We start from the raw sequence: 24490 nt of genomic DNA on the forward strand, positions 1-24490 counted from the left end.
CATTATTTACTACCTAAAATAGTTTAGATTCTTTGAAATTTAGTGATTTGAATACTTATAGTAACCTCGGAGTGCTTAAACCATTTATTTGAATCGTTATTTATTTGGTCTATTTGTCAAAACATTTAAATATTTTGATTCAAGAAATAGATTGAACAATTAACAAGCGCCGCCCTAATAAGCAAAGCCAAAAATTAAGAGCTGTAAAATGAAAGGACGCCGAACAGAACTCGATACGTCCCGATACTTGTTATTGTTACAGCTCCACTTAGCTGAGAAAACATCGGCGCTTTCGAAACCCAACACCATGCTTATCCGTGTAAACCGAAATGTACCATATTCCTTTAGTATAAAGCTCAATTTTGTGTAAGCCTAATGTAACAAATGTAGGAGTAATAGATAACGTTGTGTCGGTTAATAATGACTGAATTAACTGCTAGTGTGGAAACCGTCATTTTGACACTTCGAACGGAACTATTTTTTAGTTTCATGACATTTTGTCACGACGTTTGTTTACGACGGTTTTGCCGTCTTGTTTGTTCTAAGATGGGAATGCAACTTATTTTTTAAGTCATGAGCAAATCGTGATAAACCATTGACGAAAACATCAAAATATCTAAGAAGATACACTATATCAGCAGCAATACAAAATCAATTCAATTTCCAATATTTTATCGATTATGAGAGTCTATCTAAATATTTTGAGGGGGCCGATGGCTGGTCATGCGTCATACTCGTGAACGGTTTCTTCTTGTGGTGACTGGTTGTACTTGAATTCGTGTATGCGGTGATGTTAGTTGGTTCGACTATGTCTTTGCGTGTTGTTCCCACGAGAATGTAAGTGCGTGCTCCTATTTCATCCTGATAGAGAACAAATCTCTGTTTTTAATTTATTTTATTATTATTTATTACTTAAGCTGTCATGTAGAACATGGTGTAATGGTTGCAGCTCCTTACAAACGTTGTGTAAAACAAAAAACTTGGCGATTAATAAAAGTGGCGGAGAGTTTATTACCAGCTCTTCTCTTCCGTTCTACGCCTTTGACTTGAGAACTGGCAGTAAATGTAAAATTAGAAGTATTTAATGTATATTTCTTTTTTTGACTTTCATAAGTGTACATTGTGTTACCTACATGAATAAATGATTTTTGACCGTTTGACTTTTTGACTATCAGTCGTACTGTTCATTATAAGTTGGGACAAGCGTAGAGGCGCTACGAGGCTACGTAGACGCGAGCGTAGGCTACTACGCTCATAAAGATTATACTTTATAATTATTTTTATTAATTAATTTACATACATTTTTTTGGATTTGATGCATAATGCTTATAAAAGCATTTGTCGGTCAGTGGAGTGGTTGTTGTGGGTGATTTAGTCATGAGGGAATTTTGTTATGCTTAGTATTTCATTTGGTATTTTTAGAAATGTCATTGGTGTTGTAGTTTAATTGCTTTTTATTTTTTTATTTTTATGCTTTATATATATAAATATAAATAGATATATCAGATATACCCTAATTTTCAAATTAAAAATGGCGTCTTTCTAAACAATAGCTGCCGAAACGAGCATCGGGTTTCATTGTTTTAGGAACAATAAAAAAGCGCGGCCATGTTGTTGGAAATGTCAATTCTGAATTCCACCCCGCGGCGTTCCAAATATGAAATTCCCGCGTAGAAATGGCGGCAATTTTTTACAAATGGCTGCCGAGCCCTCGCCAGGCAGGTTGCTTTTCATAAACCACGCTGGGGTTGCAAAAACACACGTGAAATGGCCACATACGTTCCTCAACGTTTTCAAATCAATATAGGACTTCTACTGATGCAATCCGCATAGAACTCTACTAGGCATAACAACATTTATTGTCATTTCTCCAACAAATCTTAAATACTTAAGTAGAATTCAGTAACAAAATTTATTTGGATTTATTTATACGCTTTTAGGTATAACATAACTTCCATAGATCACTTGACAGCCGGTTTGTTTTTTATTATTACTTTAGAAATTCCGATTTGACATGAGTGAGTGACTGTTGTGGTGTCCTATTTTAGTTGATATTTAATATATCTATCAAAATAAGATTCGTTGGCTGAAAGAAATTGCAAAGTCAAACAGGAGCCGGCATTGTGCGCGCCGCGCATCGAGACCTAATGACGTAATTCGAGCACCGGAACTATTTCCTCTAATTTGCATCGTGCAGGATATTTCCTCGCGTCCTACCTAAGCAAATTCTTCACCCTCCAGAAATATTGTAATAAACACATCCGGTGCGCGGGAAAGCCAACTCTGTAGAGAGTAAATCAGGGCTCAAAATCGGATGTAGAATAAGTTTTATGATTTATGGTATTGGCCCGGAGCGGGGAGCCTGCGCGGTGACGTTTGGTGTTTGGCGGATTCATTACTGAGAGACAAAGGCGAGGGGAGTGCTGCGGGTACACACGGGGGCTTCCCCCCTCCTGCCCCCTCGCCAGACCACCCCGCAGCCACTTTCCTAAATCAGTGGCGTGTATTGTTCGATATTAGTTCTGACCTAGGAATACACTCGGTATGGTAGGTGTTGCTGGAATCGCATGGGAGCGCTGTGTTCGGAAACTTATTTTGAAATTATCCCTACTGCTCAAAATAGAATCATCATTCTATTTAACTCTAAAGTATTAATATTGATAATTAAGTTTTAGGAGTATTCTTTTTTTAAGTAGGTATATGTATTTTGTTCATATAATTTTTCCATATGAAACAACCTACTCATGCTTATGTTGATTGTATCTAATTGGATGTTGAATAATATTAGTAAACAAAAACCGTATAGGATTAAAAACATTTCTTAAGCTATCATTTCATAAATCAAAAGCAGTAAGTTTTTTTAAATTAAAAGCATTTAATGTTTATTTATTTTTTGACGTTCATAAGTGTACATGGTGTTACCTAAATGAATAAATGATTTTTTACTTTGACTGTTTATGTGATTCCAAATAAAAATATTTTAAGACAAATCGCCATCAAAACCGGAAATATAGTACCACCTTTTGTCAAATTTAGTGTCAGTGATATTAAAAAAAATAAACAAACATTAACTGTCGTGAAAATTGTTTCTTTCTAAGTCTCATAAAAACCAACTACAAGAAGTTCTACTCACATTAATTAAATGTATAAATAAATACTAAGATAAATTACTGACCTGTGAGGTGGTGCTGCGCGGAGGGACTGTAGGGCGACTTCATTTGCGGGAAGCCTGCAAGAATTGCATTCATTCAATAACAATTAACACTTCCTACAGGAATCTCAATTTGCTGGGACCTGGGGACGCCCGGCACTGGCAAATTGCTTTATTTTGCCTTTCTCTATAATTATCTAATTTAGCTTACGGAATACCTCGTTGCTTTTACAAAAGTACGGCTAGGAATTGCTTAATTGATTAGACGTAAATAATAATTATTATCTATGTCCAAGGTGCACAATAAACAAAGTACAAATTTCATTGCATTTTAAGTGAACCACGTCGTATTTATACCTATTAAAAATGATCAGTGTAACTACAAGGACGTTAATTATAATTTATACGAATATATGGAAGAATGAATAAATGGCAATAACACAAAATATAACAGGATAGGTATATAATAATCTTGAAACGTACTTCTAAAACTTCGTAAAACCTTATAGCGGAAATGTAATGATAGTTAGAGACAACATAACAACGAGGCTACAAATTTAATCGTGAATTCAATATTGATTTGTTAATTTATACCAAATTGGTCTATAAACTTAGAGATTTCAATTAAAAAAAGTAAATCGAGCGAATAGAACACAGAGACAGTGACGCGGGCACATGTCGCGGTGTCCGATTTCAGCACAGATAAAAAGAAACGAACAAAGAGAGAATTTAGACGGTTTAGCTCACGTTAGCGGGACAATGGAAAGCTAAGACGAGCTTTTTTGCGCAATTTCACGAGTTAGCGCACAATGGCTGCTAAACACTTCCTCAATTATGTGAAAACACTCTTGCGCATTGTCTGACAAGGCGAATGGAGCAATTTAATACTTCACCATATAAATAGATTGACCCAAAAACAGTGTAGTTGTGAGTAGTTCAGATACTAATTCAGAAATAAAAATTGAGCAATAGAAGAACAACCTTATACCTGAACAGATGTCTCGCTCTATGAACACAGATTTATTAAATGGTGACAAATAATAAGAATATCATATATATTTATTGTATATATATGAAATGTTACAAAAGAACAATTTCCTTAATCTCACTTTGCTTATCTAGTTCGGATGTACGAGGAGGTGTATGGTCTACCACGCACCGGCTACTTCATTTCATTCAATTATTTGATAGAATCATTATGACAGAGTGGACAAAGCTATATGGCACAGCAATAGAACGCTTGTTTAATAACATATATAGTGTATATAATGTATACACGGCATATTGTTTTAATAAAAAAACTATATAGAGCGTTGTTAATTTGCTGTCATCGGTTGTCATTTTGCCGCATATGCGCCATAATCAGCCCATTGACTTATCGAGCACGCACTCCTGCGCATGTTATTTTCTTTCAATAAGAGCTATTGTCTTGATGATCATCGACATCACTTATAAGGGTACTTACGAGGCGCAAAATTCTATATTATCTTTTATATTTAAGTAAAGGAATACCACATTTCATCCCCGCAAGAAAGTTTTCTTTCTTTACGTGAGCGAGCAAACTGACTATATATGTGAGTATAAACTATAAATATACATGTGTATAATTTCTAACTAAATGTTTGTATCATGTATAAAAAAAATCCTTTTGACTTATTTATTATTTTTATACTGTATTTGTAATTTGTTTTTTTTTTTTTAAAGAAGTTAAATAAATCTTTAGAAAGTTAAAGAGCCTCAAGATTAATTACTTATGTGATATGGTGTGATAATATTAAAATGAAGCGCCGCGGGCCGGCACCCGGACGTGACGAGAATGACAATTCGACAAGATGGGCGGCTAACGACCCGCTGATAGCCCGCTAATGATGTCACAGTGCACGCACCGCCCTTAGATAGGCAACCTTATCATTAGCGTTTACAGCGTAACAGCGTATTAAACAACAACGATATGCTATGCTACGCAGGCGCATTAACAAAAATAAAAGTTTTTCCGCTACTTAAGTTTAAATTTACATCAAGAAAACCCTAATAAAAAAGGAATTACCTAGTTCGAGAATACATAGGCGATAACAATGTGTGGGCACTAATGCCGCTATAAGATAGTGAGATGGCGTAAATTTACATGAATAAGAGTACAAATTGTACCTAGATGAATAAATGCCTTTGGATTTTGTTTTGACACAGACTTAAGTCAGTCGAGTATTGTCATTTGACCTAATATTTCTTAAGGCATTACTTGACTGAATCATCAAGAGGAATACAAATCTAACCCTAACTCATATTTTAACTAAGGCATTTTAGACAATTAATGGATAGCACTTGGCAGTTCCTTGGTAGAAGTTGATACCCATCTAGAGAAGACGGGTATCAAGGTGGAAACTGACTGCAATCATTTGTAAACCTGAACTTGACATTTCACATGCCAGCTGGTTTGAAAGGTCAGTCTAGTGCCTGTGCAGCCGTAGTGGGATTTGGGCGTTTTCCCCACTGTAAGCAAGAATGCCTGTTGCGGCCGATGAAAAGTTACAAAGCGAATAATGAGTATAGTTGAGCTTAGATTAAGTTCAAGAGGGTCGGTTACAAAGTTGTTACCGTTTTATAACAAATTCGCGGGTTTAACGAGTTTTTAACTTGGTAAAGTTTATAATTATATCTCGGTGACCGATTGACATTATTATGCAAACCGATCCTAACATCGTTTGGTTTGACACTGAGGTTTGCGTTAGTTCAAATCCTTTTATAAAATACCTAATTTTGTTCACAGTAAAAAGATGAATATTAATGAATGTTGCGCCAGTTTTGCAGAAATACAATTATGCTGTAGAAAAAATAAACCTGGTATGATATCGAGCAGTGTTGGCCTAGTGACTTTGTAGTCGTAGGTTCGATCCCCAATATGTGCACCAGTGGACTTTCTTTATATTTGCGTTTTTACCATTCGCTGGAACGGCGAAGGAAAACCTCGTGAGGAAACCGTCTTGCCTTACACCCAAAAAGTCCACGGTGTGCGTCAGGCACAGGAGGTTGATCACCTACTTGCCTATTAGTTTAACAAATGATACAGAAATCTGAGCCTAGACCTAAAAAGGTTGTGGCGCCACAGATTTATTAATTTTTATTTTATGATATTACTGAAGTATAGGATTATACCAATATGATTTAGAATGTATTAATTAAATAACTAAGTTATTTTAATTAAAGTTAATTGAACCAACGAGTTTGATTACCCAGATGTTGACAGGTCACGGTGGATTCTTGTCGTATCTTTACAAGTTCAGGGTTATAGTAATACAGCTGAAGAGACGGTGTTACATGTCCTGACCGAGTGTCCAATAAAAGAAATAGGTAGTAGTGTTTAATCATCCGAGCTACCAATACCATTTACTTAAGTTGTACATATATACGTAAGTTATTTAACAATGCATTATAATGTGTGCAATTTGGGAAACCTTTTATGAAAAAATAAGTTATTTAATACCTCCGACGACATAGTCGGAGAATTACCTAGAAATCATATTTAAAAAAATACTATATTTACTACATATGAGGCCAAAACAAATTGCTTGTTTATATTAACATAGGGTATGATGGAATGTAAAACCATTATGTTATTTTGTAATAATTACGTTTTTTTACTGTAGATATTTATTACATAACTAATTGAGCTGAAATTTTAAGATAATAGCTAAGTATTCACAATTTTATTGACGATAATTAATGAAAAATATTTTACGTGTGTTTTTCTTTTTACAGATTGAAGGAATGTCACTATCAGCTTAACTACTGTATACTTCCCAAGGAAATAAACATATTGACGTTTAATTATTATCTTTATTTACAAAATTCTAAATAACTTGGTAGATTTACCAAATGTTTTAAATCAAGTTAATTTTCTCTTGAAGAGAAACATAAGAAACATCAGTTATTTTTACGTTTGGGCAGTGAGGACTAACGCCGGTTGTAATGCTGCTCTAAACACATCTCTTTCTGCTGTAAACGACGCTTCGAGTACATGTGATGCTGATCCATTTTATGACAGTCTCCATGTCTTCAGGCGTATTATGCTGCAGCCATTGTTCCTTCACCATTAACGATTGCTAAGAAGACATTTATGAAATTTTTAAAATCTATTAGTTTGTTTTTATTATATTCTTACTTTTCTCTTTTTGTTGTTGTTGTTGTGAACACTTGTCATTGATGCACATGCACGTATTGTGTTTTTTGTAGGTTGTGTGTTCTCTCTAAGTGTCTGAATGTTTTTCGTTAGTGTGTCTTTTTAAAATAAGTAAAAAAAACATAATAACGTTTTACGATAATTCAATAGGTTGAGAATGCAGGCAGTTGCAACAATCGCTAAATCGAAGTGAGCTAAGCAAGGCCACTTTAAAAAGGGCATCTAAATTGTCTGTTACGCTGAAGTAGCTCGGAAGGTAAACCGCGGCTAAGCCACCACTTCGTATTTCGGTCCGCAATAAAATTTCAATTAAACAGAAATGACTTCAAATATAAGCGGTCTTTTGTTGGCGGATTAGCTGCCGGCATGCAGAGGGCTAGTAATTGAAATAGCTATGTGTATTAGACGGTATTACCACCCGCCAGTGAGTCCTGAGCTCCGGCCTCGACCGGCGTGCACGGGACGGAGGGTCAGGCTGCGCTGGTGGGGTTGTATCGTCGCATTCTTGGCGGATTACAAGTCCTAGTGACAGAACGCTTTCAATTAACTATCCCCTACAATATATCGGATATTCATTTATTATCTCATGAAGCTCATATGCTTCAAAACGTGTTCGAGTTGTGGTTTTATTAATATCTATTTTTCATTTGTTTTACCACACAACTAATTGATAAGAGAGAGAAAATACATCCCTTAGAAATATATTTTTTACTTGGTTTTCAACGATTTGTTAAAATTGTATGCTTCGAGATTACGAGATAAAAAAAATCGACTTTAAAGAGGGTGGTAACTTTTACTCGGCTTATATCGATGGATAAAATATTGTTCTGATTATCACTTCTGTTCTCGGGTTGTCATCTACCCCATTTTGACTTTTTGTATTAAAATAACATAACGATAAAACTCAACTCCAGCCATTTGCGAGTCACTTTAATGAACAATAGCGTCCTAAAATCACACTTTTACACCTATTTGTAAAAAATGGTACACATTATTGAGAGAGTGGCAAAGCTACCGCACTTCGCTACATAAACATACGTTTCCCTGAACAGGCAAAAACTTGCCACTGGTCCCGCAAAAACAACAAATTGACGAAATAATAATACTCAACTCTTGGATTTCGATTTAGTTTTCGTTGTTGATTATAGTTCACCATAAATGTAAATTATACATCCATAATTTTAACAATAATAGTCCCGATAACCCTTACATTATTATGAAGCATAATAGAATTGTTGCAGGCGGGAATGTTGCCAACAAAGAAGTGACAATAAAGCGCACAATATTGTGACAGGCGCCACACCTCCCGGCTTACGAGGGATCACCACTTCCTCTCGGATGGCAGCATTGTGCTGATCGTCTTACGTGGTCTATTGTCACCATATGCGTATTTGGAAACCGATCGCCTCCTGAGATTCAGGTCGTGATGAGAACTTCCCTAGTAGTCAATAACAGCTTATTTATTAATACTAGTACTACTTTAAACAATTTCATAATAACAGATACAATGTTATCAAAGCACGTAATCGAGTGTAAAATAATGTCTTCATGGTGGGAGATGAAAGGCAAGAGAGCCCGATCCCCAATTTTAAAAAGCATTCTTGGTGCGTAACGGACTTGGCGATAGAATAATGAAAACGTTACGATAAATAGATCTTTTAAAAGTTATTCATAAAGTGGTTTTAATTGAGAGCAGCGTCAGATACGGTTCCTCGTCGCGTCTGTATTCACAAGTGGCAGCTATCTAGGATGTAACTCGTAGAGCGTTCGTCATATTCTTTTCAAAACTAGAATAAATATTTTGAAAACAATCTAGATGGATCTTCGTCTACCGCCCTCGGCGACTTCTCCAAATCATTATGTCGCGAATCACACGAATTAAAACCTTAACACATCGTACGTGTGTCGAGAATAGCTCGACAGGGACGCACGGCTCTCATATTGTGTGCGGTAAATAAAGCAATTGGAATTTTATTATCATAGCAGTAAGGTTTCAAGTCGGGTTGGAAATTTACTAAGAGAGCCCGTGCGTTTGAGCTAGAGATGGGATAAACACAATCGGATTTGCATGTTTTATTGCATTTTAATTAAATTATTACAAAGAATTAATGTTCATGCAACCGTTCAAAGATTTATTACAGCTACAAAGACTTTCATGTATATATCCTGAATAATATCAAACCTACCTACTATTTCTTAAGCGAATTAGTTTGGTGCTATGTTCCCATGTAACGTGCGTAACAATATTGCTTAGTCAAAAGTTACAGCTGTCGTAAAAAAAAGCAGTCTCTTAAAGTTAATTCTGAATTATATTAAAACTATTTGAATGGTAACAAGCAAAGACAAAGGGAACTTGCCTTCGAGATGTTTGACATTATAATTTTGCAAATTCTAAACAAATGAATATAATATCGCTTTAGATTATTCTTTACATTGTTATCGTAATGAAATATTAAGTTTGAGTGAATTATAAAAACATCGATACCAAATTATTAGATAATTGTTTAATTTACTTAATTAATTTGGTAAGAATGATACTATAAAATTAGCAAAATGAGTGCAAACATCACTAGGGCAACGTTCGCTCGGCGGGGTGGGGCGCGGTGGGGCGGGGCGGGGTTAATAGCAGGCAGTTAGGGCTCTTTGTCCTACGTGTGAAGTGAGCACTAGGGCACACGGGCCCACAGCCGGCCGCCCTCGGCTGACCCGTCAAACGCTCGGTCGCTCTCGCCGTCGGGGCTCAGGCCGAGCTGGACGGTTGGAGTATAAAACGTGTTTATTACGAGCTACCACGTTTCCTGCAATGCATTTACACGATTACCGTTATTACCTCACTCGAATTTAGGCTAAAGCACGGCACGATAGAGGTGAAATTCGTTTACACACAATTTTGTTTATATTGCGAATTGTCGTCGGGCGTACGGTACAGTTATTGCATAGGTGTTCAAGGTGACGCCGCGCGCCGCGGGCGATTCCGGGAGGGGACGCTAGTCTAATCCTGTTCCACTCAATGTTACCGTGCGCCATGCTGGCCTATTGCGATCGCTTCGCACCATTTTCAAGTATTCTCGTCACCTACCTGGTTCAGCTCTTCGAGGTGGCTTGTTTCAGAAGTGTTAGCTTATTATTATGCTTATTTAGCAGACATTATGTCTATTGAGGAAGTAAATACGTCGAATGTTTGGCTCGAAATTAAACCATGATAATAAAATAGATAGACATACAACGAACATAAAACGATATCACAATTTGTAAGAAGACCTTAAATTAAAAACATTTCAAGTGAGTGAATTTGTGATACAACCTGAAAAGCACATAAGTACAGAGTGCAAATATAAAGTGTTATTGGACACACTAATGTTTTCGAAAGTAAAGACTTACTTCGGCGAAACAAAACGATGTAATGATAAAGCAGCTAATTACTCCATCGTACTAATAAACGAGAGCTCCGTAACGTAAGAGAGGCAGCTCGTAATAAGCTTTCTTTTCTGAGCTCCTCGAGGCGTTGTTCGCAACACAAACAGTCGTTTGTTTCAGGCCTCTTTTACATCCTAACACCTGCTATTGTCTCTCTAAAAACTAATGACAACTCGCGCTCACACACCTCGCACCCCGCTGTCGCCTAGGTCGAGGGGGTGAGGGGGCCGAGGGTGATAACGAGGCAAAAAGACAAAAAACAACCAATTGGCACTTCGCTTGTCAACAAACGACTAACTAGAATGTCTTATATTTGGTTAGCATTATTGAGTTGAAAAAGTTAAAGTGCACCTTATTCGCAAGGCATAAGGCTCAATGTTGCCCGGAGTCGGCAGCGGGGCAATTATTTTTCACGGACATAGTGAATTCTGAAGACGTTTTTGCAGAAGAATGAAATGTGGCGTGCTGTTGTTTCGAAATGGTTCTGCAGAAATATGAATACAATGTGACAGTTTTCACAACTACTTAAGCGAGAGGAGTGTTCACGCTGCGAGTACAAACTAGCAATTAAACGTAAACCGTGTTATCCACGTTTTTCGTATTAATGATAATTCACTGGCGCATTTTAGTACAAATAAAAAGTTTTTGTTAGTATAACTGCCAGTACTTGATTTCTTGAAATAGATCAAGTTATTTTTGAATGTCGCCAACGCAAACACTAATACAGAAATACAAGCTAGTTCTTCTATTAACATCGAGGTGAATGTTTTCCAAAATATATTTATTGTATACCGTAGCGATCGTGAGCACTGTGCAGAGGTAGAGGCGACGGCGACTTCGCCCTCGGGAAATACTCATTAAACGCTGGATTGCGCTCACGTTTATTAAGAAAATAGCAAATTCATACGGTGACGGAATTAAGCGATTTCGGTTAGGTTGAGAACACAAAAGGGCTAAATTTTTTAGAGTAATTTTATGTCATTTTTAAACAACGATATCGAAGTGTGCTGAAATGTAAACGAAATATTATAAAAATATTCAATTCTTTCATTTCCTACTAAAATTACCAATATAAAAAATAAACTAAGTTTTAGTTTAGTATTTATTTGTTAATCATAATGATCATACAAAAAAATAAATACGAACATTTTGTTACTTATTTACATATAATATATACATATATGAATTAAATTATATGTTACAATTCTAGTACCCGCACTAGTTCTAGTTCACAGGTATAGGCTTCCCGTTTAGTTTCCCTTACATAAGCCACCTGGAGCCAGTAAGAAAGAGAGTTGGAGGAGAGAAGTTTTGAAAAGTAGTCCTATCCAAAATTGCTGGCCTGTACCATTGGGGTTGTCATTTGCACCGTTTCCTTTCCATGATGAGACTCGTTTTGTCTTTCTTCCGTCTTGAAGCCTAGCCAGGTGTCCCGCCCACTTCCATTTTAATTTTTTAGCGTATTTGACTGTATCTGTGGCTTTTTTCAACTCTCGTATTTTTTTAATTCGTTTTACGCCCCGAATACTGCGCTCAAGGCTGTCGTCGCTCTCACAAACTACAACTTTCTTTACTAACATGTTTGAATATTTCCAAGTTTGACAGAGAACGACAGTGACATGTTACCTACTTTTGAATATTTCCTGCAGGCTCCAGTAATAATTCCAAATTTCTCTTGAAGTTGTTTTGTTTAGGCATATGTAGCATTAAGACCAAATTCGATGGTGCCATCATTTAAAGCCTTAACCATTCTTTGTTGTTGGTCGCATGATTCTGACAAAAGGTCTAGGTCATCCGAAAATATCTCAGATATATTCCTTCTGTAGTATTATTAATTTTTTTCAGTTTCTTTCTTACTGTTTCCAGAACGGCGATAAATAGTTTTGGTGAAAGCGGGTCTCCCTTCCTCACTCCTCTTTCTATAGGAAAGAAAGATCTTTCTATTTTTATTCTTTTCATGTTTGTATTTTTTTATATACTTCGTTATTTATATAGAGCTGAGAGTAAATTTTTCATGGATCGAGGTTTATTCTTAGTTTTCTGTAGTTCTCCTTTTTTTTATTACTGGTATTGTACGACTTGTTCAAATTTTATGTTCTTTGCTGGCATTATCTTCTGTGGGATCAACTGCTAGGCTTTGTGTTATACCTGTCGTAATAGTTATGTTCTGGAACATATCTGGTTTATTGTACTTTCCGCCAGGAGAATGCCAGGTCCATTTCTTATTTGTTCTATTCTTCTTGAAATAAGTATTTATAATTGCAAGTTTATCGACAGCAAAGTCGATTAGGTTTTGTCCCCGTTTGTTTCTATTTCATACCCATTTAATTCCCTTACAGTGAATTCAATTCCATTTTATTCATCATCTCTCATAGGTTCAATTTTGGTATTAAAGTCTCCCTAAGTATAAAATTCTTAGGAGCCATAAGCATTAAGCATGGCTAACTAAGTTATCGATTAATTCTTCTTCTTTCTTCATCCTTCTTCTCTCAGTTATACCGGTGTAGCTTTCTATACTTTTTATGATTTTTAATTTGATTGATGATGATGATGATTGATAAGAAAGCTGACTCCGTACTGGCCGGGTGTAAATCTAGTGTTACAAAGTCTAAAGCTGGTAGGTATATCTTATTTTTGTTTAGGCTGCGCCTTGATTCGCCCAATCCAATGACGTCTTATTTTTTCACTCATAAGTTAGTGTTCAGTTAAGTTGTAGTTATAAGTTAAAATAAATGGATTGCAAAATTCCTTCATTGGTTTTTCTGTCTTTATAATCGTAATTAAAGAAGAAGAGACATTTTTTTCCTTAATTTTTTTTTCTTTGGTCATAGCCAATTATTACTTTTAAAAAATATGAAAATAATTTGTGGAAATGAAAATTACAACAAATTTCATTTAAAATACGTTTATATGTTATATCTTATATTAACTTCCTCATTGTAGACTTGTAGCTGCTGGTAGCTTGAACTCATTATGCTCCGAACCTCATCCCGATTGTCAAGACGGGATTCAGTTCGAAAGTGAATTAACAATGAAGTCGGCTCCGTTTCCTCTCCCTCCAACGTAACCTAACAGCTCACCCCTCACCCGCCTACGAGTCCAACTGAATCCAAAAAACATACAAGGCTGACCTATTTGTGGAGCAAAAAGTGACATCGACTCTTACTAAAGATCCGAGGTTAAAACCGAGCTCCTCAGTTGTTACTACAATAAATAGGTACAAAGTCAAAAGTCAAAGATCATTTAATCATATAGGTAACACAATGTACACTTATGAACGTCAAGAAAAGAAGTGTATATGAAATGCTTCTAACTTTACATTTAGTGCCAGTTCTCATATCAAGGGCGTAGAACGGAAGAGAAGAACTGGCAATAAACTCTCCGCCACTCTTTTTAAACGCCATGTTTTTTTTACAAAACGTTTGTAAGGAGCTGCAACCATTATATCATGTTCCACATGACATCTTAAGTAATTAATAATTATAACATAAATTAAAAACAAAGACTTGTATTCTATCAGCAAGAGGCATGGTGAAATAGGATATATAGGTATAGTATATATATTTATATGCCAATGATAAGTTTAAACACATATATGTGTATTGTGTGTTTTAAGTTTAACAAAATAAATGCAGCATTAAAAATTGGACTTATTTAGATATGTCTGCAATATAATAATTAATTAAAACACATTTAGCAGATAGGGGCAAAAGAGATTTATTTTCGTTACAAAACTTTAAAACTAATTAGTTCCGACTGTAATATCAAAAGCAGGTAATTACAAGTTTCAAAGTGATGAAAATAAAAAGGCAATAATGGGTCTGTAATCTTTGAAAACATTGAAAAAGGAGAGTTTTGATGTCGGTCTTTGTTTTATTTTAATGTAAAAAGACTTTTTTTTTTTTTTTTTTTTTTTTTTTTTTTTTTATTGGACAATTGACACCAATTGTCCTAGTCCCATGCTAAGCTGGTGAAGCTTGTGTTATGGGTACTAGGCAACGGATATACATACATATTATAGATAGATAGACATATAAATACATATTTAAACACCCAAGACCTAAGCACAACACCTAAGCTCATCACATCGATGTTTGTCTCAGCCGGGGATCGAACCCGGGACCCATGGATTCGCAGTCGGGGTACTAACCACTAGACCAATGAGCCGTCTGACTTTTCTCGTAACTTTGTCAATCGCAAATAAAGAAAATAAACCTCCCACCGTAATTAAGCAACACACAAACAGACCGAGTGAGGGTATACATTGTCCTAATGCTAATCCCGGGGGTCGCTCGCTAATGGAGGCTTCAAGAAGACGAAATTAAGCCATCTTGCCTTAAAAAGTCCAAAAATGCAGGGGTGCGTTTATTTATGGCCGCGTTTTTCGGGGAACTCGCTGTTGAGTCGTTTACTTTTTCTTAATTTTGGTGGGTTGACTTAATTAAAGTATTTGGTTTATATAAACGAATTTAGAGATATATGTTACACGGACACGGGGAAAGACAATGCTATGACCGTCGTAGCAGTCTCGTAGCCCCAGCTCGTAGCGTATGGGCCTAAAAACATATAAAACGCTTATATAATATGTAGTAATTTACTATGTCGTATGTAATTTACTAGAAAGTCGGAAGTCAGTCGCATGTTTAATAAATAAAATGGGTTAATAGACAAATTATGAGTCGGACTATAGAGTAGGAGAATATCAGGGCTGAACAGCATAATATTATTTAATAAAATTAGCATAACGATGATACGCGCGCATTAAATAACTCATTGTAAATAAGCGCCCAATTTATATTCAGCCCCAGGGATATTATCATAATCGGCTGGCGAGCGAGACAGAGTATAGCCTACCGATGACGGCCAGAGCGGGATGGGCGATCTGAAAACTTCTGACGACGCTAAAAATTTATTGGAGTTCTTATAATGAGGTTGTATTCCAGTTTGGAAAATTCTTAAAACTCTGATTTGGAAAAAGAACCCTTACTCTCAAGAAATAAAACACAAAATCGTAAAGTAACGCACAGTTGTTTGCCAATTTTAGTAGTGACTTTATATCCAAGAATTCTATGTTCCACTTAATTAATTTTTTATGTCATTAATTTTATGATTAAATGACCTTTTTATTATTAGCATTTAACACTAATGGGGAATGAGGCAACAATGTGTTTTCAAATTTAAACATTTAATTTATCTCCAGCACATCGCAGCGAAGTTCTTCTTGAATATGCATGATTTAGGGTTTTCGAATGTCTAAAATATAAAGTTGCAGATGCTTTATACCGCGTCACGTAGCCTCTCTAAATAATCTCTTGATCCGGCACAAAGGTAATGGAGTCGGGCATTGTTCTCACTTATTAGTCAATTCAACTTCCAGCCGGAGAGTCCTTAGGCTATAGTTTAGAATCCTTCGCACCTGTCTCAATAACAAACATACTAAAAAAATTCACACTACGAGGTCGAGTGTTCTCTATTATTACCGTTGACGTCGAAGATTAGTCTTTAGATGGAGTGCAGCAGGGTCGAGAGTGGAGTGCAGCCGTGATAGTTTCGTTTTCAGGCTAATTAGAAGCGTGGGGTGTTTGGGCGGCGCAGGGCGGGCGGCCGCTCCACGTTTCTCTGAGCTTCTAGTGTTTGTTTTTTAGCTTATAAATAAATACTATCGCTCTGTTTGTTTGTCGCCTAGACTGTTAAATATTTCTTATATCGTAAGCAGACTGCTTCATGTCGGTTGAGTCACTTGCCGACTGGGCTCACTTGTTATTCTCAAGCTGTGTATGTTTTAAGTTATTTATGTATGATAATAATACATCTTACAATTTCTTATTTAGTTAAATAAATTAACCATACGTTATTGTTGGTATATGCATTCGCTCATTAGTTAAAATTTCCAGAGTTAATTGTCAATTAAAAGAGTGAGGCGTCGCCGGGAGCGCCGCTAGTGCTGTGAAAGTAGCTATTAAGCCCGGCGTCTTTGTGCGGAGGTGTCGGGCCGCGAACTCTTCCCGCCATTATTGCGCACACCCACACCGCCGAACGCACCCACACACACACAACGCAGCTTATACACTGTACCGTTGGCTCGACGATCGCTCAATTAATATGACATTGTTAATTATTTTAAGAAATAACGACAGGTTTATTGGCGCCAAGACATAGGAATAAGTAGGTTTTAATCACAGGTTCATACTGCAAATTTAAATTGAATTGTAGTTAAATTACAACTGGATGACTGAGTTAGATACAGAACAGAAAATATGTGCCGACTTCCTCTAAGAACATTGAAAATGAAATTCAAATTAGTATATAGAACCACTTAAAAGCTTTATTTGTAAGTATATGACGTATGAATATAGTATGTGGTGACCGGTGAGAAGAGACGCTTAAAAAAATGACAAACCAGCAGGTGGCTTGCACTGTTCAGAGTTGGAGAGGAGGCCGAGACAGTAATCTGCATATCTGATTATCAATCGATTCCACACAACAATATGTAAAACTGCAGGCACAAAGACACTGCCTGCGTAAGCTCTCTCGTCGCCCGATACTCACGGCTCATAGGAACCGTCGCTGGCATCCGCCCATCATCATGACCACTTTTATTGTTGATTTGTATCTCGACTCGATATTTTGTTATGCTTCACAATAAGTGAATCGAGAAACTTTTTCTAGTTTAATTAATCCAGACAAGGATATGCCGTATGTACTATTTTCCCCTTTTATATTTATTTGAAATCAATTTTCCTTCAAATCCTTTTGGTGTAATAGTGTTTCCAGTCGCGTCACAGTCGCAGGGTATAATCGCAGTCGCGTTGTGTGTCACGCCCAGCAATATGTGTGCAATGTTTGTGTGTCGAATAACGCGCGGCTAATATCGGCCCGAGCGCTCTTACTTCACACCTTCACGGATCTCGCTTTGAATTACGGTCCAATTCACGAGCGGCAGCGATTATAATATTCTATTTTTAATTTTAAGTAAACTTTTAATCTTTCACATTTGGCAATGAATAAACAGTTTTTAATTCAAACATTTTGAATGACTGAAACTATTTTAATTAAAGTTACCTACTTGGCAAATAAATATATTTATTCGATGCGAATGCGTCTGTTGTCCAAATAAATATCTTAATTTTTTTGACAATTACGGGCCATTGTCTCCTTAATAAACATCTTTTTGTGGTAGGTGCGACAGAGAGCCCCATGTGTAGAGGCTGTTTCAGCGCAGACGAATCAGCCACCCACGTAGTCCTGGAATGCGAGGCTGTGGCTAAACAACGTACGTAGAAATCCTCGGAACAGCTAGGTCGCTCCGTGAAGCCTGTGAAGTGCCCAGGAATGAGTTAGGCTGGCTTAGTTAGCCAGGACTTCACGCACGGACCTATTGAGAGTCTAATTGCGGAAACTGAGTCCAAACCAATAACCAAATAGCTTTGTTAATTATATAATAAAAAGTAGAGAAATAATTTGGTTGAAATAAGTGAAACTCTAGCCGCTACTAGCCATTGCCGGCGACCGAATGCCAAAACTGGTTTGAGAAGGAAGGGTTAAGCGTTCGCGAACACGTGCAGTAGTGTGCGCTCGCATTCGCGTCAGTGTGCGTGCGTGTTCGTACGAGCGCCGCGCACCGAGAACCGACTACCCTTACGGGTACCGCCGCGTCTACACTGCAAGCTGCAGTAAGCTATCGCCTAAGAAGGGAAATATATTAAATATTGAAAGATTGAGCCAAAGACTAAAACTTCTATGTACTTTTGGTAACGTTGTTTATTTTAATGTTGAAAGCTCATTTATTTCGGACTGCAATATTTGTATTGGAGTCAATTTATTGAGGAAGGCCAAACAATTTAATTTACTACTTTCACTTCAATTGTAGACCTTGACTTTAAAAAAAAATTAATACAAATGCAGATGGAATAATTATTAGTATCGCTTAGCAATAGTTGTGTGTTTGCCCTAAAGCCGCTAATAACGTTGCTAATGCGTTTGTCTAATTTGTTCCGCCACATTCCGCTGCGATCGATGTGTTGCCGCCCTTTGCCTACCGACGACTGTACTGGACCCGAGGTTAAAACAGCATTATAATAAAAAATTGATTAAATGGCACTGGCAATTTAATTGAATTATAAAAATATTAATAATAGTAGATATCTATATTCTAAAAGTATGAATTTTCCTTCTCTTAAAACTCTCCTTTTAACTCTTCCTTTCTTTTCCAATGAAAGAGATTGAGTGAAACTGATCGCTGAGTGAGACCTATGACTCCCGTATTACATTCGCAAAACGTTTTTGTCGCGACTCTGAGAGCTGGTGAAGTAGCGTGAAGCCTACGTGGCTAGGAGATCCCGGCTTCGATTCCCGGAAAAACAATAATCGTTTCGTATTTGTAGGCGCAGAAGGCTGATCACCTTCACTATCTTCTATATATATGTCAGTATATGTACAAGTATGAAGAGGTAGTGAGTAGATGGTAGTTTAAATTTCTTTAGAATTACTTTTTCTAAAACTTTTGTCTCGTTCTTTGAAAAACAACAAGAACGCTGTTGTTTAATGTATGGAAAAGTTATAATTATGCACGATTTATAGATGTTTTCTTCCCCACTCGGCCCCATTCCACTCTTCCGTTGGGCGGAGGGTGTTCAGCCGAATTTCTTTGAAATCGATCGCCAATCGGCACTTGTGTTGCAAAAACGAAACAACACCAAAGCCCTCCATCGTTTGATATTATTAAAATTGTACGTTTCCATTACCTCTGCCACACAAGCTGTGGCAGCTTCAGCCCTTAACAGCGGCTGATTGTGCTGTCTTGCATTTGGCATTAAATTGCTATTAATACTTACAATATTATATAATAATCAATCAATCGATTTTAATTAGCAATCATTGTGAACTACTACATGCCTGTGCTATAGTATTTGCACATACCAGGAACCATATACCTGATAGAATATACAATTCAGAGCAACATATTATAACAGATATTAATTTATTGAAATAGGAAGTAATTATATATGCAAAAAAACTATTTTTAAATACGATTTAATAACAATCGTAATATCGAAGCAATTACCTTACTTACTTCTAAAATAGAAATCTAATTTGTTAGTATTATTTTACGAAATGGTACGGTAAGGTATGGCAAGCTCAAACGATTTGTAATAACCAAAACGAGTGGAGTTTAATCAATAATCAATAGACAAAGGCACAAAAGTGGGACAAAGCTGTAAGCTCAACTGTCAGGAGCACTAATTTGTTGAATGAGATCAGCTAACGCATTATCAAGCGGCTTTGTCCACGATGTGAGGACAGCATTGTGTGGCCGAGTTGGCACAAAGGCCCACTGAGGTGTGAGCCCTCACTCATCTTTTCTTCGCGACTGGTTTTCAAAAGCGTTTTGTCTACATTCGGAGGTGTCGTAGACTAGCATTACCTTGCTTCGCTTTTTGTCAACTTTTGTCTAAATTGCTCTCGTGAATCATCATCGGGTAGCCGAGGCCAAGCTGTGTCAACTAAAACAAACAATTGTTTATTTCTAGAACAGAGCCAAAGTAAATTGAGCTCAGAATAGTTCAACTTTTTCTTATGTTGTCTGATGTGAATGTGCTGTGAATTGGCACCTCATCATCGCCATTTGGTGATGATGTTTTTTTTGATCTTATGCGTATACCTTCTTGACTTTTGATTGGATTTGTCTTAAGGAAACAGGAATCAACCTAAGTCGTGGTAAGGCAGAATTGCATGATCTGAGAAATGCTCGGTAGCGAACAGACGGACATCGAGGTGATACGGGCGGAACTAAAATGTGGAGGGCATTGGCAAAATCGGTGATAATTATTATTTCGCCGTTTGGTTAAGCACGCGGCCTTTGTGCTCACCTCTGAAGGGGCCCCTTTGTCGAGGGCGCAGGCGGCTGGCCACATACCATGCTCCACATACCTACTGTATTGATTGCCTGCTAAATTAACGATTACTAAGCGAGTTAGTTATTATTGTAAGGTCTTTGATTGGGCCTTGGCATATTGTAGGCGGTAACTGCCATCATTTAACGATTTTTAAGGAAGAAACAAAAACTTTATCACATTAAACAGATGTACAGTCTAATAAGAAAGTGCGCTAGCCCCCACACTAGGATTCCCTGTGGGCAGCCAGTCTCTTCCATTTGACATACTTATCATTAAGGTACTTTAAGTAATGAATTAGAGGCACATAACATTTCCCATATATATTTTACTATTATTGCACAAGGAGTATAGTTTCGGTTAGAGCATCAGACAGTTTTAATGTTTAAAAAATAATGTACATTAGGTTCATGAGTCAATAATTGTAAAACAAAACAAACCTATTATATCAGTAAAACCACACTTTATTCATGTTTTGGAATACTTGAGGTGCTATTAGTCAAATGTTCAAATCACGACACATACCTATCTAATAACTGTATGTACCTATTCATTCATCTATTTCTGTCAAAATGTTCTGAACAAATAGAAATATGAGTCTCTTGTTATACCACAGTCAACAGACTAGGTAATATATATAATAGTACCTACAATGTTCATGTGTTATTACCTCGCTATCCTTACTAAGGTAATTGTATGAATACTAAAATATTTTAGAAATTTATCATTTTAAGTGAAAAGTGTAAAAAAGTTAAATTATGTATTTAACAGTAGTAACGGGCTTTACACAATTTATCGGAGCTGACAGCTTCACAACTTTTTAGGAAAAATCTTTTTAGGAGTCTTGGTAAGGGAAAACGGAACTCGGCAAATTAATTCTGTTCAAACTTATTCAAAAAAGATATAAAACAATTTATATAAAAATTATTAACTAGTTGATAAGTGACCATTAGGTAATGTACCTACTGTGTCTTCTATAGATATATAAAAGTCAAGTGTAGATATTAATTATTATAGCAAATAAAACATTCTCATTTATTAAGTATCACAAATACCAGTAATATAAAGACAATAAAGTAGGTACCTATAGCCATTTTGTTCAACGTGGGTTTAATTTTAGAACTGGTTTATTTCTTATTTACTTTGGTAAATCGGCCTTAGCAAATAAATGATTGCAAAAAGTAACTTACATATGAATTTTAGGAAAAACAAACTTTAATTTTTAACTCTTCATTATTCAGCAACTTAATAATCAATACAATACTCTACAAATAATTTAAAAAATAACTTTTATCAAACGACACATGAAATGCTGACTGTGAATTAAAAACCGGTAAAATTATAAAAACACAGTTCAGACTCATTTAACATAATAATGCAGCAGTTTTCTTATTAGATTAAACTAAAAAAATGTTAAATTAATTAAAGTATTTTATTTCATGGCTACATTTAATAATGCACATAGTTCGGCGGCCGACGGAAACGGAAAGGCCGGGAATTAACGTGCGTAAAGACAATAGTTAGGTATATAATATTGAAAATATATCTCAAATATATTAATTTCTCCTTATAATGGGTAAATTTTGTAGACACGTTTAGTTGTTTTCTAAACATATATAGAGATTTCTATATTTCTTAAAAACCTATAGCGGGTCGATGTGCATAACATCTTATCGAATTTATTGATTATCAAATAAAGAAGAATAACCGCATTTATAAAACAATTATAATTCGTTTTCTATTATTTTATTAAACATAAATATTGTTTTATTGAATGGATTATTTTAGATTACCGGCGATTTTAAGATTAGACAAAGATCTTACAGAGAAAAGGTGATTTAGGACCAATATTAAAGGGCAAGTGAGGTTTTGACCGAAACGCATAAGGAGTTTTAAGGCTGTGAAGCAGCAGCCAGGCGGCTCACACTCGCGACACAAAGAAACCCGATCCCGTCTGACAGCTCGCACAAAGCTCACAGACTTTATAAAGACGCTAATTATAAAACAAAATAAACGCTAATTAATCGCACAAAGCGTTCGCGTCGCTACGCAAAAGCTTCAATCCACTCCGCGTTTGATTTATTCTCACCTACCTAAGTTCCTTCATCGAGGTGGCGGTTTATAAGTAGCCAACTTATTGAGTTCTATTTTATTATTCATATAAGATATTTGATCATTCTTATAAGATACAGGTAAAGCCACTTTTGTTCCGTGGAAATATTACTACTGGAGACTTATCAATGTTTGAACTTAAATTTAAAATATCGAGTTGCTAAATGTATTCTGGATGCAATGGTACTTCCTTCCTTCCTTCGATAAAAGTAATTTGAATGAGAATACAATTAATCTTTACTTCGAGATCAACTAAATTTAGCAGACATTCTCGAATCTCAATACCTATTTGGTTACTTGTACAAAGAAAATAGCTGTACCTGCCTATTCCCTGACTATATTTTTCTTGTATTATTTTGGTTGACGAAACCTTTATTCTTTTAACACACTAAAACATTGTTTAGTATAAATGTGGAATTACCTATTTGAAAGTAGGAATTCTATTAACTACGTCACTTTTAAAAAGGCGGGAGACCCAAAGAAGATAGTAAGATAATAGAGAGATTGAGCTCGGTCTGATTTTTAATATCTTGAACTCACCGGGCGGCGGATGCAGCAGCGGAGGTCCAGGGAGAAAAGCGGCCGCTACGGCGGCCTGTGCGTTGAAGGCGGCGGCGTATGCTACGCGGCTGGCCATCGCCGCCGGCAGAGGGAACTGGGGTGGGTAACCGCGGGCATCGCGGCCCTCGGAAAGGTTCAGAACGCGGTCATCGCGGCTCTCGAGGTACCGGTCGCGAGCATCTCGTCCGTCCGATAGTCCCAGCAGCTCTTGTATCGCGAACGGCGACCGCTGAGGTGCACGCGGCGCGCTCGTGTTGGCGCTCATGGCTTGCATCTTCACTCTGGTCCTCAACTAGACATAATTCTACTAACACTTGCACTGGAACGTTCGATCACTTTTTGAGATTTTTTTTCTAAAGTTGCGAGGTGAAACCTAGCGAGAGCGATATGTGACCGCACGGCGACCGCTCTCCGCGACGTGCCGAGCGTGTCTGCTCGCGGCGCCGCCCGTCGACGTGTAAAAACGACCGAACCCCCCTCGGCGCTCCGTTCGCGGTTTCGCTATTGAAAAATCTTAATTCACCACCCTTCCCGTGCGCCACCCGACCTTTCGGAACTGAGACGCGCAACCGTAGCACCGAAACTAAAAGGTCCCAAAAGCGGCGCGGCCGCGCTGCGCTTCAGACGTTTCGCGTCGGGCGCCTCGCCGGCCGGGCCGGGGGGGCGGGGCCTGCTAATAGCCAATACGGATATTTTGTTACCGCACTCTATTGGCCGGATTTCTTCACGGCGTACACGCCCACTCGAACTCGTGCCGACCGAATTGATACTACAACACGTCGAGTTAAAGCTTAAAGTGTGGGAATCGGTCGAGTCGATTTAATTTTGATTAATCGTAAGAGTGAGCCGTCTCTCGGCGCTGCGGTGCGACGGCGGCGGCGACGGCGGCAGGTGGCCGGAGAAGGTTCCCGCGAGGCGGAGGCCTATAATGCGAGAGGGGGTATTAATTTACGTCCGCGAATTCACACGAGTGTATAATATCCCATTATAGATCATTACCTGCCGCACGGTTCGGGGTAAAACTGCGTTAAAACAAAGAAACCTCTTTTTACGCCCACATATCATTCAATGCTTTCTGAAGACTGTTTTGTTCATTTTAGTTTCGCCTAAACTTTGCATTGAGATCGAGTCCACCACTCCACGAAATTGTCATTTCTTCAAAAATATTTTTTTACTTTT

At 37.1% G+C, this 24490-nt stretch overlaps 1 protein-coding gene across 3 annotated transcripts in view; it reads right to left on the reverse strand.

The window, feature by feature from the left end:
• The window catches only part of LOC125060139 (visual system homeobox 2-like), a 66186-nt gene extending 42398 nt beyond the window's left edge, over positions 1-23788 (reverse strand). For 2 of the 3 annotated variants that reach the window (XM_047664893.1, XM_047664894.1), the window contains exons 1-2: positions 23291-23788; positions 3176-3229 (exon numbers count right to left, since the gene is read on the reverse strand). In XM_047664893.1, the coding sequence (XP_047520849.1) occupies positions 3176-3229; positions 23291-23585 (349 nt within the window). In that variant the 5' untranslated portion in view covers positions 23586-23788. The remainder of the gene's footprint in view (positions 1-3175; positions 3230-23290) is intronic. The other variant, XM_047664892.1, reaches the window with a different exon arrangement.
• Positions 23789-24490: the final 702 nt, after the last annotated feature.

This window comes from Pieris napi, chromosome 21, assembly GCF_905475465.1.
Source record: "Pieris napi chromosome 21, ilPieNapi1.2, whole genome shotgun sequence".
Taxonomy (NCBI): Eukaryota; Metazoa; Arthropoda; class Insecta; order Lepidoptera; family Pieridae; genus Pieris; species Pieris napi.